Source organism: Castor canadensis, chromosome 2 (assembly GCF_047511655.1).
Source record: "Castor canadensis chromosome 2, mCasCan1.hap1v2, whole genome shotgun sequence".
Classification (NCBI taxonomy): Eukaryota; Metazoa; Chordata; class Mammalia; order Rodentia; family Castoridae; genus Castor; species Castor canadensis.
Window position 1 is genome coordinate 144,391,850 of NC_133387.1, and position 15,773 is coordinate 144,407,622.

Below are 15,773 nucleotides of genomic sequence, written 5' to 3' on the forward strand. Positions count from 1 at the left end.
AGGTATTCCAGGCACTGGAATTCAGAATTGATGGAGGAATAAAAGTCTTCCATGATAAGCAGAAAGTAAAACAATATATGACCACCAAGCCACCACTACAGAAGATTCTACAAGGAATTCTGCACATAGAAGATGAAAGCAAATAAAACCATGAGAGGACAGGAGGTATTAAACCGCAGAAGAAAAGACAAGTAATCAGAGAGTAGCATTGATTTGGCTGCACACAATCAAATCCTTACACAACAAAAATGACTAAATGTCAGGATTCACCACATACCTACCAATATTAACACTGAATGTCAATGGACTCAACTCCCCCATCAAAAGACACCATTTGAGATGTGAGGGCAATCTGGCTGCGACATCTGTCACCCCATTGATCGCCAGGGTTGATTTGGCTGATCTGGCTGGCTAGACGGGTATCCCCTTCCTCCCTCACCACTCCATGTGTGTCCCTCCTGAAGCTGCCCACTCGGTCAAAGAGGACAACCATCCCCAATAGAGGAAGACTGTTCTTCAGTCAAGGGTATATGAGTAGCTGCGCTCCTCTGCTAGAACCTCCAAACAAGCTCTCAAAAGACACCATTCGGCAAACTGGATTAAAAAGGAAGATCCGACAATCTGTTGTTTACAAGAGACCCACCTTATTGCCAAACACTGGCTTAGGGTGAAAAGCTGGAAGAAGATTTACCACATTAATGGCCCTGGAAAACAGGCAGGAGTATCAATACTTATATCAGGCAAAGTAGACTTCAACTAACATTGGTCAAATGAGACACAAAGGTCACTTTGTACTAATAAAAGGGGCAATATATCAAAAGGAAATAACAATTATCAAACTATATGCACACAATGTCAGTGCACCCAACTTCATCAAACATACACTACAGGATTTAAAAGTATGTATAGACTCCAACACAGTGGTATAGGAGACTTTAATGCCCCTCTATCATCAATAGATAGGTCATGTAGACAAAAAATCAACAAAGAAATCCTAGAATTAAATGACATCATAGATCAAATGGACCTAACTGATGTCTACAGAATATTTCATCCAACAGACTGATAACCAGAATATACAGGGAGCTCAAAAAACTAAACTCCCCCAAAATCAATGAACCAATTAAGAAGTGGGCAACTGAACTAAACGGAACTCTTTCAAAGGAAGAATTCTGATTGACCAAAAACACATGAAAAAATTCTCACCATCCCTGGTCATAAAGGAAATGCAAATCAAAACCACACTAAGATTCCACCTCACTCCTGTTCCAATTGCTACCCTCAAGAACACCACCACCAACAAATGTTGGTGAGGATGTAGGGAAAAAGGAACCCTCACACACATTCCACTTTGGAAAACAATATGGAGGCTTCTTTTAAAACTAAAAATAGATCTTCCATATGATCTAGCAATACCACTCCTAGGGATATACCCAAAGAAATGTGACTCAGTTTACTACAAAGGCACCTGCACATCCATGTTTATTGCAGCACTATTCACAATAACCAAGCTATGGAAATAGCCAAGATGCCCCACTACCAATGAATGGTTTAAGAAAATGTGGTATTTATACACATTTTTATTTAGTCACAAAGAAGAATAAAATTTTGTCATTCACAGGTAAATGGATGGAGCTGGAGAACATCATCTTAAGTGACCTTAGGCTCAGAAGGCCAAGACTTGCATGTTCTTCCTCATATGTGGATTATAGACCTAAAACAAATGCAGCAATATTACTGGACACTGGTTATACACTAAAGGGAGACTGCACACAAGAGGGATAGGGAAAGGAAAGGACACCTAAAACTTGAATGTGGATGATATGCTCATTGTAGAGGAGCAAATATAGTAATCTTAAACTGGCAGAGGCCACTAGGGGAAGGAGGCTAGGAAGAAGTGAAGAGGTCAGGTAGAGATGAACCAATGTGGGTTGTAATACACAAGTGCATGGAAACAACACAAAGAATCTCCCTGTATAGCTATCTTTATCTCAAACTAGCAAAAACACCATGTTTTTCTTACTATCATTTATGTTTTTTCTTCAACAAAATTGGAGAACAAGAGGGCAGAATAGGTTCTGCCTGGAGGTGGGGGGAGGGTGGTCCAAATAATGTATACATAGGTAAGTAAATGTAAAAATGATAAAAAAAATCTTTTGACACTTCACATGAGAGAGAGAATGTGTGGTACTTACCTTTCACTGTCTGGTTTATTTCATTTAATGCCCTTCACGTCAATCCATGTTGCTGCAAATGACATTCTTTTTTATGGCTGAATACTCCTTTGTGTATATATACCACATTTTATTTATCCATTCATGTGTTGATGGGCACCTAGTCTGATTCCATGTCTTAGCTATAGTGAATAGTGTCACCATAAACATAGGTATGCAAGTATCTCTTCAGTATGTTAATTTCATTTCCTTTGAATATATATATCCAGAAGAAGGATTGGTGGATCACCTAGTATTTTTAATATTTTCAGGAACTAAAATGTTCTCTGTAATGTCTGTAGTAATTTACATTCCTACCAACAGTGTCTAAGAGGTCCTCTTTCTCCATATCCTTGCCAGCATTTACTTACTTTTTTTTTATCATAACCATTTGAACAGGAAAGAAATGGTATCTCATTGTCATTTTCATCTCCATTTCTTTTTTCACTTTTTCCTTGGTAATATTGAGGTTTGAACTGAGAGCCTTGAGTTTTTGAGGCAGGTGCTGTACTACTTGAGCCATTCCCCCAGGCCTTTTAAGTTTGGGCTATTTTTTTCAGATAGGGTCTCACGTTTTTGCCCAGGCTGGCTTTGGACCACTATCCTCTGATCTCTGCTTCCTGAGTATTTGTGATTACAGACATGAGCCACCCCAACCAGTTTCTTGATGGCTAATGATATTAAGCATTTTTCTCATGTATTTGTTAGCTGTTGCTATTTCTTCCTTTTAGAGAGGAGTATTCTGATCGTTTGCTTGTTTTTATTTGGAATATTTGATTTTGAGTTTTCAGAGTTCCTTGTATATCCTGTAAACTAATCCTTACATAATAAATAGCTGACAAATATTTTCTTCCATTCTGTAGTTTCTTTGGCTATGTCTAAAAACTGGGGGGCACAATGTGTACCAAGGCATAGTGAAGATGCCTCACTGTCTCTGTGGGCCATATAAGAGTGAGAGGATACTGTAGCAGGTCAGGCAGTAGTAGGTGTGAGAAGCTCAGTGTGGCTACACCTACAATGCCAGGTATGGGGGATTTCCTGAGTAGTGATGCTATTCTGTTTCTTGAAAGGGCTTCTGGCACTAGTGGGCCCAGGAGTAGTGATGGGTCTGAAGCACTTAATCTCCAGTGAGTGGTATGAACTTAGATGCTGTTCTAGGAGAGGTGGTGGCAGTATTCACAGTACTCCTAGGGTGGCACTCAAACCCAGTCCTAACAGGTATGTGTGGTCTGACCAGGGATAGGGAAGTGATAGGGCCCATCTGGATGAGATAGCAGCAGAAACCATGGTGCTTCTCTTTGCCACTTCGGTGAAAGCACCTTCCAAGGATAAGGACTAGAGCCATGCAGAGTTACTTAGCTGTGCATGTCCATGGGGACAGGGGGAGAGCTAGGGCTTCCTCTACCTATACTTCATTGTGGAGAGCAGATTATGAGAGCCTATGAGAACAGGGCATAAGCAAGGTGAGATGCAGCTCAACAGTTTTTCCTAAAATGTTTATCTGTAGGCTGAGAATGGCACAGCCCTGGCCATGGAAAAGGGAAATGCAGAACAGCTGTTTCTCCTAAGGTGTTTAGTTGAGAGAAGCAGGAATGCAGGTTTCTTCTGCTACAATGTCATACCCTTCCCTAAGAACTGCTGCTCTACCCTATTTACCACTGGGTATAAAAGACTTGCTGAAGGAGGATAGGGGCTTTTTGCTTTGGGGATTTTGCTTTGGGGGCTTTTGCTTTGAGGCTTTTGCTTTTGGCTTTGACTTTTGGGCTTTTGGCTTTTAGGTGTGGGAGACTTTTGGAAGGGAAAAGGATTGCTGAAGAAAAAAGGATTACTGAAGGAAAATAGATTGCTGAAGGGAAAAGAATTGTTAAAGGGGAATTGCTAAAGATGGGTTGATAGAAAGTCTGCACCAAGAACTTTATACATAGGCTTTAGAAAAGCTAAGCTGAAGAAAAGCTAAAGAGAACATGGGGCAGCACAAGTCTGAGCACCGAGGCTTTAAGAGTTATGCATATGCGGGTTTTAGATGCGATGCTGTTGTTTGCAAGTCTGAGCACCAAGACTTCAAGAAAGCTAAAGAGAGCGCATGGGACAGTGCAAGTCTGAGAAAAGAGGTTTTAAGCAAGGTTTTAAAGAAGACTTTAGAAACAAGGTTTAAAGAACTGTAAAGGAGTAAGGCCTTAAAGAATAAAGATAGAAAAAAGAAACAGAGTAAAAAGAGAACAATAATAGAGAAAAGAAGCAATGAGGGTTGTGCTCAACACACATGGACCCAACTTTCTGTTTGTCTATCTATACTGTGTCCTTTGTGCATCTCCTGTCACAGCACAGTTAGGTTCAGTAGTAACAAGGGAGTGAGAGAAAAAAACTCGCACCATTTCATCAGCTGTAGTACACACTAGGGAGTGTGTCTTTGGCCAAAACTAGACAAAGTTATTCTCTACATGCCCTGCCACCCCAGTTATGTGTCCACTAGGGGGTGAAGTAACAGCTGGCCCCACAGATGTTCAAGGTTCCCTCAGCATGTTCCTGTGGAAGGGCAGCAGGAAGAACTGTTGTGTGTCTTCCTTATCTTGTCTATCACTGGCACCTGTGTGTGGCTTGAGGAGAAAGGTGATGGAAACCACTTGGGAACCTGTCTGCAATCCTCACACTGGTTCAAGTCCACAAAGGGCAAATTCCCCAATTTCCTGGTTCTTGAAGGTAGTGCCTCCCATTCCTCTCTGTCTCACAGTCCCTACACTGCAGGGTACCCAGTGGCCTTGGTTCAAAATCACTCCGCTTGACTAAGTTGGATTCAGAAGGCAGCTACCCCTGAGCCAGTGCAGTGGAATGTCTGTGAGGTCTTAGATGTAGCAATATGCAGGTGTTTGTGGCAATATAATTTCAAGAAATAGCTCCCTTCCTAAGGTAGCTCCTGGCTATAGCAACCTGGGGGTTCACTAGGAGATGATGTGAGATCCTTTTCCAGAGCCAGACTACTGTGTAGATTTCTGACCAAATGGATGATAACCTTGTGAGGATTGCAACACTGTCCAGTACCTAGGGTAGCCAGCATCCATGCTGACACTTTGCTAGGACTCTCTCTTCCACCCTCCCTGACCCCTGCTGTGGAGCAGACAATGGAGTACTTTGTTTCCCTTATTCAGTTATCTCGGGTCTCTGAATCTTACAGCGCTCCCTCTTGCTGATTCTCCTTATCCTCCCATGTTTACTTACCTCAAAACACTGCTATGCACCTATTATTTTTCTGCTTCTCTATGTAGGAGGGAGAGATCAGCATGTCTACTGCATCATCTTGAGCACAGTCAAATTCTTCATAAACAAGAGTACTAAACCCACGTTTGTCATAAATAGAATTTTATATTTACTCCCATCTAAATCTCTTAAATTCTGTAACATAGTTAAGGCCTTTAAATTACCCTGGTGATTTACTTTTTAGAAGAAGAAATGACAACTCCTGATGAGTGCTTTGGTGGAATGTTTTTATAATTTATAAATGTGTTAAAGGAATAATTTGTCTATCATTTGTCTATCATTCTGCCCTAAATGGCAGAATGGTTTCAGGGAAGAAACCAACTGTTGCTAGTTTACACCATACAGAACTTCATGTAAGGTCATCAATAGAGGTTTTAACCATCAACCAGGTTCTGAGCAGACTCTGGTCCTTAATATACCAGAGACAAATACATGAGCTGTATACATTGTGTGAGGTTTAAATCAGGTTAATCGTATCTAACTCAAACATTTAGCATTTCTGAATGATGGAAACTTGCAAAATCCTTTATTCTAGCTTTTTGTGAAATCTAAATTATCATTATCTATAATTACCCTACTGTGCAAGAGCACATCAGAACTTCTTGCTCCTGTCTGTGACTTGTTCCTGTTTGACCCACCTTTCCTTGGGCTCTTGTAACCACCATTTTACTCTCAGCTTCTAGGAAGGCACTATTTTAAAACTCCATGAGTGAGAACATTCGATACTTGTCTTTCTGTGCCTGTTGTATTTCACTTAAAATGATAATCTCCAACCCATGTTGTCACAATGATAGGATTTTATTCTTTTAACACAACTCCATTGTATATATGTGTCATATTGTTCTTACCTACTTATCCACTGGTAGACAGATTTTGGGGGGGACCCTCCACACCATTTTCCATAATTGCTGTACTAATTTACATTTCCACTGACCATATACAAAGGTTCCCTTTTCTCCACATTGTTGCCAGCACTTGTTATCTTTTCTATTTTTGATAATAGCCACAAGCTAGGGGTTTTCTGTGTTACTCACAGGCCTTTGCTTGCTAACTTCGTTTCAATAATACTGTTTTAAAAAAATACATTTCACAGGGGCTTTTTCCATTAGTCATTTGAAGGCTTTTAACAAACTGACATCTTTATTGTACCCAGTTAAGGAAATCATAGTGAACAAAGTAAGGAAAAGTGTAAGAAAACTTGAATCACTCTAAAGTTGTCACATCTGGCCTTTAATATCCATTTAAAAATAAGGAAATGGAAGTTCATGAGGTTTTGATTGTTGATAAGTGAGAGAAGCTTTGTAATTAGGACATTCTAATTCCATTGTCATGAATTTTCATACTGTTTTATAACATTTGAGGCTATCAACTATATAAATAAAGATAATATATAGAAAAATGCAAGAATTTTATAGGAGAAGTATTTAGACAGGGCTTCTTAGAATAATGGAGAAAGGATGTTATAAAAATGTACTTTTTTTCTGATGATAAAATGAAAGTTTTAAAGAATTAGTCCAATGATAATATCATGTACCAGCAGTGCACTTGCAGTAAAAGACAGTCAAAGGCAGTCAAGTCAAAGGTTGGGTTTTGAGATTTGATCCTGCATATAAGAATAATACATATTTTACACAGGCTGAAGGATATTTTTTTCAAAATCTTTGGTTATACCACTCATGTCTGAAAACTTAAGATAATTTTCTGCAGTTCTAAAATATTATCTAGGGACTTTGAAATGCCCTTCAAAGTACTTTCTAACATTTCCACTCCCACATCTATGTTCCATCTATACTGAATTCTGCATTTTCTAGGACACACTATTTTGCTTTATACATCCACATTTATGTACATGGTATTTTCTATGCTCCTTTTGTCTACAAGACAAATTCCAATTCAAACCTCAAGAGCCTCCTCAAGCATTTTCTCCCAGGACACACGCAGTGACAATAGTTGCAAACTAGTGATTGTCTATATTTTAAGCCCTCCCCACCACAAATTATCTCATTGATTCACAAAATATACTATATAATGGGAATACTAGAGTTTAAACTGAGGGCTTTATACTTGCCAGGGAGGTATTCTGCTACAGTTATGAGCAAATCAATCATATTACTAATCAAATTTCCAGCAGGAGTCAGAAGGAATGCCCAAATTGAGATTTTTTTGACAAGAATCCAGTAAAGGAACTATGAATAAAAACATGATATAATAAAGAAGTTCTTAGAGCCCAGAGAGAGGGCTGCTTGAGAGAAATTTTAGTTGCAGGATTCAGCCAGCAAAGGTGGACCTCAGCAAAACAGGTTATTTATTTATTTATTTATTATTTTTTGTTGTTGTTTTTTGGAAGGAAAGGAAGGAAGGAAATACCTGTCCCTTCTTCCTCCTTCTATTCTCTTGCCAGATTTCTCATTGGCCAAACTCAACCAGATCCTAGAGTGCCAGAGCAGATAGGGTAGAAATAAATATAAAGCCAATAAAATTAGCCTAGCCAAGTAAATGTTTCCTTTTTTAGGGGGTATGATTGCATTCCTGCAAATCTCAAAGGATTAAGTGAGAATAATTTGGTTGAATAAAAAATAATGTACATAAATTAGTAGCATTCTAATTACAAGTTATGATGGAAAAAAGTTTACTTTAAATTGGGATAAAAGATCTAGGCATAAACATTTTTTTTAAATTGTGACACATTAAAAATATAAAATGTAATTAACATACACAAATGAAGATTTCAATAATTGCAATATTTACCTATTGTATTCTCAAACAGGAAGTCTCCATATCATAAGGATGTCATCAATTCTGGGGTGATATGAAATTACTTCTCCAAGTAATTATCCACTCTTATGAGCCCAACTTCTACTGTATAGACACCCCTCTTACTGTATCGTGTAACCCAGGTATACTAAGTTAGTTCTTAGCACGATTAGAAAATTATTCAGGTTTTAAAGGCTCCATCCTCATCACAGTGAAGATTTAATTGCTTCAAAGCTCTCCTTTTCTCTCCCCAAGGCAGCCAAAATGGTGGCAGTAGGAGGAAGTGTACCTTTCCTTCTCCTGGGTAGGAAGAAAAGAAAAGACAGATGATGCTTTTGGAATGATAGTAGCGACTTTTAGTGGCAAGCCTTCTATTGGGTCGATGGTAAGGGCTCTTCTAGTTTACTGAGGAGGAAGCAGCTCCATAGAGCACTCTGATATGAGACTTACTTCCAAATAGCTTCTCTGCCAAGGCTCACAAATTGGACACTTCATCCATAGAAGCTTCAGCGGATGCCACACACCACAGTCCTCTGACGTGAATGTCTTTTTGCTCCGGCTTGATAGTCCTTTATAAGACTGCAGTTCACAATCACCTCTGTCATCCCCAGCTCTGGAACTTCAGCTCCCATGATTTTTAGCAGCTATGAATACAGGAAGGTCATCTTAGCAGACTCTGTGGTATGCTTATAACCACTTGACCTTGCTCAATTCAAACTATCTGCCAAAAAGGCAACCAATCAAGTAACAAAATGACTATTTTGCTGGTAAGTTCAAAAGGTTTTCTTCCCTTCAGTAAAAACACAGAATGGCAATCTCTTTTATTTAGGCCCAACATGACCATTTTATACTTACTTTATATTATCAAATAGCTGTGTTTGGGAGAGGGAGGCCCTAGTGATGAACTGGCTCCTATTAGTCGGTACTAATCCTGATGGTTTTCTGAAGTTAAAAACTTGGAGTCATTCAGATCTTTTTATTTTCAACTTTAGGCAGTAGCCATTCATTTTATAAAGGTAAGATTCTATTTAATCTCTCATAACATTGATAAAGAAAGAATTAAGAGCTTGTGTATGTGGAAGATAATGACTTATGATAGATTGTAAGAAAATGAGGGCTCTAGAGACTAATAGAAAAGAATGTGAAGCCTTAACAGAATGATCCCCATCATGTATTTTTAGGGGAAAAGATAAACAGGATGATACACTAATACATTTTATAAACTTACTATACTACAATAACATTTTTATATTTTGGTGCCTACTGTGCATTTCAGGAAAGCAGGTGCTTTACATACCGTCATCCTTGTGTCTCTGGTATGTCATACTATAGAGAAGCTTTTAAAGAAAATCAATGAATAGAGCTTTATTGATGGAGAGTAAAGGAAGGGTTATTAATTAAAATAGCTCATAATTTCTAAAGGCCACATGAAATTGTATCTCAGTGGGCTAAATTATTAGACCCAAGGCTGAAACTTGCATAGTAAACTTATTTCCAAGAAGACACTGTAACCATGAAGTGGAAAATGGAGATGTTCATTAGTAAATGGTCTGAAAGATTTCTGCTTAATTGCAGGTCGCTCCTCCAAAGATGCAGTGGGTCAGATATCTGTTCATGTGGATATCACTGCCACCCCTGGGACTGGGGAGCACAAAGTCACTGTTAAAGGTATATTTGAGTTTCACATATAAACAGCCTATAAGGTCAACAGCAGTAATGATTTGTCATTTTTACTGTGTCTAGTTTTTAAAAATCTTTTAAGATAATGTAAGACATGCTGAGAATGTCTTCAGGAAACATCTAATGATTTAAAGACATGGGTGACTAAATTTCAAAATTGGATATATGTTTTATGGTTGACACCATGAGATGCATGGAAAACACTCTCAATGCATGGATCAACAGTGAAATTTAAGAGCTAATATTTTGCTCAATATAGCCAATTTTTATATCATTATAGACTTGATCACTTTAAATGTCCACTTTGATAAAAACAATGGTCCCTCAATATATTTTTAAATTGTGTCTTTGTGTACTATAGTGAAAGTTATATAAAATACTAAGAAAGGTACAGATAAGTAGACAAGCTTATGTAGTATCTGTGTCCTTCACAATTTTTGAAAACTACTTGGTCAATTTTTTTTTCATTTTATTATAGCACTTAATGAACCTTTTGCATTAGCAATTTTAAGATGAAGAATGAACAAAAGTGTACATATGAGAATGTTCATTTAACATTGTTTGATTCCTTAAATTAGGAAATAGCCCTAATATTTAATAAGAAGGGATTGTAGGATGGGATATCCATGATGAACTTTCAAAAATATAAGCTACTTGTAAGACTATAATACATTGTGATTCCATTTGGTACATAAACTAAATGTGGAAACTATGCACACCAAGTCATTGCCTCTAAGAGGTAAAATTACAGATAATTTTAAACTATTCTCTGTATATTTCCTAAATGTTTCAGGATGAAAAACATGGTTTTACCTAAAGAGGAATGATAACTTGAATAATATTTCAATTATCATCAACTATGTCATTAACAATTCTGCACAGTTTGAACTGAAAAGTGTGTACTCCAGAAAAGGACTTTACTTTGTGTACAATCCCTTGTAATGGAATTAGGGCACTATCAAATGAAAATAGAATCCCTAAATTGTTCTTAAGAAAAGTCCTACATTCCTTACAATTTTCCTTTTTTTGGATTTTAGTGATTGCTATTAATGACCTACACTGGCAGACCACAGCAATGTTCCGACCCTTTGTGGAAGTTTGCATACTGGGACCTAACCTAGGAGACAAGAAGAGAAAACAAGGCACAAAGACAAAAAGCAACACATGGTCACCAAAGTACAATGAAACATTTCAGTTGTAAGTAACAAAACCCAACTCACTTACTCAATCAGACAATAGCTATTCTACAGCTAAGGAAATTAAAGCCCATAGGTTTAGTCATTGAAAATGAAAAAAAGCTGTTTTTAGTTCCCTTTGTGTGTATCAGCAATGTCACAGCAATGTTACAGATATTGGAGACATGTAGTTGAATGTCTCTACTGTCACTGAAGTTGCTTGTTAAAAATGTATCATGGAGTAGCAAATAGCATGCATAAAACTAGTTCTATCCAGAGGATCGTGTAGTAAGTACTATGACTAGTTGCCTCAAGAAGGTGCTCTGGAAAAGTTTGCCAAGCTTGTGACTTTTAATCTAAAACCCCTAAAAATAAAAAACCAGTTCTGTACAAAAGAGTCAAGAACATTTCAGGCCAAGTGAAATTGCAATGACGTTAAGATAGGATCAGGCTGGCATATATAAGAAACACTCTGTGGTGAGATAAAATTAATCTGGGGAGGCTTTTGTAATTCTCAGTTCATTAGGAGGCCCTCTGAAGGTTTTTAGGCAAAGGGACAACCACCAAATTTGTATATTTAATGATTTTGTTGGTCATATAGAGAAGTAATTACAGTGAAGCAACAGCTAACAGGCAGAGATAATACTGAGTAACCCAATCACAGGAACAAAATGGAGTATACTGAATTCCCAGGAACACTGATAATTCAAGAATGGAAGTATATGGAGATTATAAACTATCGTAATGGGAGTTGGGCTATCTTTATTTCCAACACTGATAAAGTGAAAGCTTAATGTGTAGTCATCCACCTTAAAAGGCGCAGTGACATTCCACGAAGGGTTTTGAAACAGCCTATTCAAGGCAGCCTTGCACACACACACACACACACACACACACACAATCATGGTAGTAAAAGCTCTGACCTCATTCTCAACATTTCTGATGTCTATATGTCTGCATTCCATAAAATAGTCTGAGGGATAAAAACAGGAGAGAAAAACACAATAGGAGTCTTCTTTGTGCTACCTTTCCCAAGAACAATGGTCTTTTTGGCCAAAGTCAAGCGGAAACCAGAATGTGAAAACCCGCAACATTGTAGTCCTACAGGGCAATACTACATTGCAAAGTGAAAGAAAAGATGGCATAGATCCAATTTGAGCAGATGGGTGACAACTAGCACTGAATAAAACTATGATGGGCCCTAGGTTTTTGGCAAGAGCACTTGGGTAGATAAGTGACTTATTGAAATTAGAAAACATTCTAAAAATTGCTCAACTTATGTAAAATTTAGATATAATACTATGAACGGCCAAGACCACTATTCTTGGGAAAGTTAGCATTATCCACAAAGACTCCTATCATGTTTTGTTCTTAGATACCCTTTTATTTCAGAGTGTCTCTAAAAATAAGTGTACAGTTTAGTTATCAATGTCATCTGAAAATGGAACTGAGAAACTGGTACTGCTGAAAAATAGGTGAGCATTCATTAGAAAGTCAAGAATATCTGAGAATGAATTGAAATAAGGAGTGAAGAACAACTATTTCCAGTGTATCATCATGCAGCTTTCCTCATTATATGCAGTTCCACATGCACAAGTTGTCTTCGGTTGTCGTTAGTAGAGGCCATCTTCAGCTACCTACTTGAAAAGTCTAAGTGTTGCCATCGGAAAGAATTGGCATTGCAGCACCAGGCTCTGCTGGAGCTCATCTACTCTGGAGATTTGTATCTAATTTAGCATCTGTGCATAGGGCTTGATAATCTATTTCCCTGAGGAGAGGTTCCTAGATACAATAGCGTATCCACAGTCTGAGGAAAAGCAAAGATTATAGTAGCTGATATTGAAACAGCTGATAAATTCTTCTAAAATTATCCATTGCCCTGGCCTAGCTCCCTAACAATCTCTTTATAAATGAGGAGACCTTGCCTATACCAATTAAATACAACAGAATATATTAATTCTCATTCCTATCAATATATGTATTACATTTCCCAGTAATATCTGTAGAAAACAATCTAAATAGACTTTAAAGCATCAGGGTTAAAATATAATGATAATCTATTTGCCACCATAACATTCAAACAGTGAATGCAGTTTTTGACAGTTGAAGTAAACATTTTGATCATATTGTGTTTTTGTTTTCACACAGCATTCTGGGTAATGAAAACCGCCCAGGGGCCTATGAACTTCACCTCTCAGTCAAGGATTACTGTTTTGCCCGGGAAGATCGAATTATTGGAATGACAGTAATTCAACTACAGAACATTGCAGAAAAGGGAAGTTATGGGACATGGTATCCTCTTTTGAAAAGTATCTCTATGGATGAAACTGGTTTGACTATCCTTAGAATACTCTCTCAGAGGACCAGCGATGATGTGGCTAAAGAATTTGTAAGATTAAAATCTGAAACAAGATCTACTGAAGAGAGTGCTTGAAACAAAGCAGCAAGATACCATTTTTGAGAATTCATAAAACTAACTTGTTTGTCTACTGCATGCATGTGAAAATACAGGGGAATGTTTATTTCACTATGTTTCATTGTTTGCCAGTACTCAAGTACAATGTCTACAAGGTATGTAGAAAACTTACTGAACTTTTATACCAATTCTGGTTTTTGGGAAATAATGTTCCATGAAGTGCCAAAATGAGATGTAAAGTGAAATATCAAGACTATCTCTTAAAATGTTATTTAATCTCATTACTAATAAGTCTTTTGAGTTTCTCCATAGTTGACTTTGTTCTATGAGTTCATACAGCCCCATCAGAAAGTACTTATTACTCAAATTCTGTTTTATTTAGACTTACCTCATTGTAGACACCTTACAAACACCGTTTTCTACATAGCCAGAAATGAAGTGACTTCTAGAAAGCATTTGTAATTTTATAGTTGCAGATATATTGTGATGATTTTTGCATACCAATTAAAATAGAAAAGGTGGGAAATATTTTATGCTGATCAGTTTCCAACCTTTCTGAAATATCACTGTGAAGAAATGCTATTAAAGCAAACTTACACAAAGCAATGCTACTTTGTTAACGTTTGATATATTAACAAAACTATGTTCTTTAAAACTGCCAAGGTCACATCACATTTGTTAAAATTTTAAAAAGCGTAAGTTGATGCATCTGCCATGTAGCTTTATGTCTCAGCTTTTTCTTTACCTGTGATAACTATCATTAGTATTTTCCTGCTGACAGTTATGACTATTGCCTTATTTACTTAAATATTTCTTTTAAAGAATATTCAATGATTACACTGAATGCAGCATTACTATATCTTGCATTGGAGCCAAAAGTTATGTCTTTATCTATTTAGTGAAAAATATAAAATAAATGGAAGAAATTGCTTACAATTTTGTAATTTATATGCCCAAACTGTATCAGATACAATAGAAAAACAGAGCTTGGTAACAAAAATGTATCTAGGTTGGTTTTGGATTACGAAATACTTCATGAATATTTGGATTTTTATGATTTGAGTTTTTAGAGTCTGTTCCTAAATACTTGGCTGCAGAACAATACTTTATAATGTAACTTCAGTCATAACTGTTAGTGGACTTCATATATGTGCAGAAACAAAAACCTGTTACATTGACTGTGTTTTATAAACAAGCTGGTCTGTTATAGTAAGAACAGAAGTGATTAATCTCTCTCAGAACCATTCTGCTACTGAATATGAAAACAGACCAGTAAGATAAACTAATTAATGGTAAATTCTTAGGCAATTGCTTTGTTAATGACTTTTCCAAATACCTAGTATGATGCAATCCTCTGGCACATGCATTAATAAATGGATGTATATTGAACTCATGTACCACTACTCATCTTTTGCCTTCTCATTTAATTTATGTAACATCATTTTGTTAGTAGTTATAAAAATACTAGGTTCTTTTTACTATGTGTTTTGTTCTAAGTCTCATTGAAATTTGAGATGCTGATATTGAAAACAAGAAGTAGTGACTTAGGTATTGTTGAACACTCTCACACCGACAAATTATGAAAGGTCCACCCCCAAAACGTTCATCAATAATTGAATTCATTATAGATTTAAAGTGATTGATTTTACAGAATGTTGACAAGCTCCTTAAGAATATATTAATGTCATAATCATGAAAGATTTCAATAAATGGCAGTTCAGAACTGCATTGATCAGGAAAAGAAATTTTAGGCTCAGTATTTTATTAGATTATTCTGTCTTTAAAATATATACTAAAATCAGTATGAGTTAAGTCTACTATCACAAAGCCCCAGTACTAATTTCAAAGTGGTAGAAATACTGCAGACTTCGTTTTTCTCATAAATATTTTTGTGGTCTTGATTCTTACCCAGAATCATAGCTATTCATAGGTTCCCAGTGATTTCTGTCACCTTTAGTAGTCTGGCAATTCCTTCATCTTACTCTACATAAAATGCACAAAGGTGTTATTCATGTACATTAAATTTGGCCAAAGTATTTATAATCTTAATGAAGCATTTACCATTGAAAGGAATTCTGACGAATTACTATTTAAGTAACCATCTGTATCACAACCTACTCATATATTAAATTCACCTTTAAAATGCAGCACATTTTAAAAAAGGTTTCAGGTAAGGTTTAATTTCTCTCAATTGCATAAAGATATCAATGAGCTGAAGGGTACCTTGGATAGTTGTCTGGTTCTCCCTTTACCACTCGCAAGAATTCTTGGGCACATAGG

The 15,773-nt window shown here is 36.8% G+C and overlaps 1 protein-coding gene across 1 annotated transcript in view; it reads left to right on the forward strand.

Moving 5' to 3' along the window:
- Unc13c (unc-13 homolog C) overlaps nt 1–15,238 on the forward strand; it is a 541,194-nt gene extending 525,956 nt beyond the window's left edge. Inside the window, exons 30-32 of the mRNA XM_074065986.1 lie at nt 9,798–9,890; nt 10,940–11,099; nt 13,226–15,238. Coding sequence (XP_073922087.1) covers nt 9,798–9,890; nt 10,940–11,099; nt 13,226–13,511 — 539 coding nt within the window. The 3' untranslated portion in view covers nt 13,512–15,238. The remainder of the gene's footprint in view (nt 1–9,797; nt 9,891–10,939; nt 11,100–13,225) is intronic.
- The last annotated feature ends 535 nt before the right edge of the window (nt 15,239–15,773 follow it).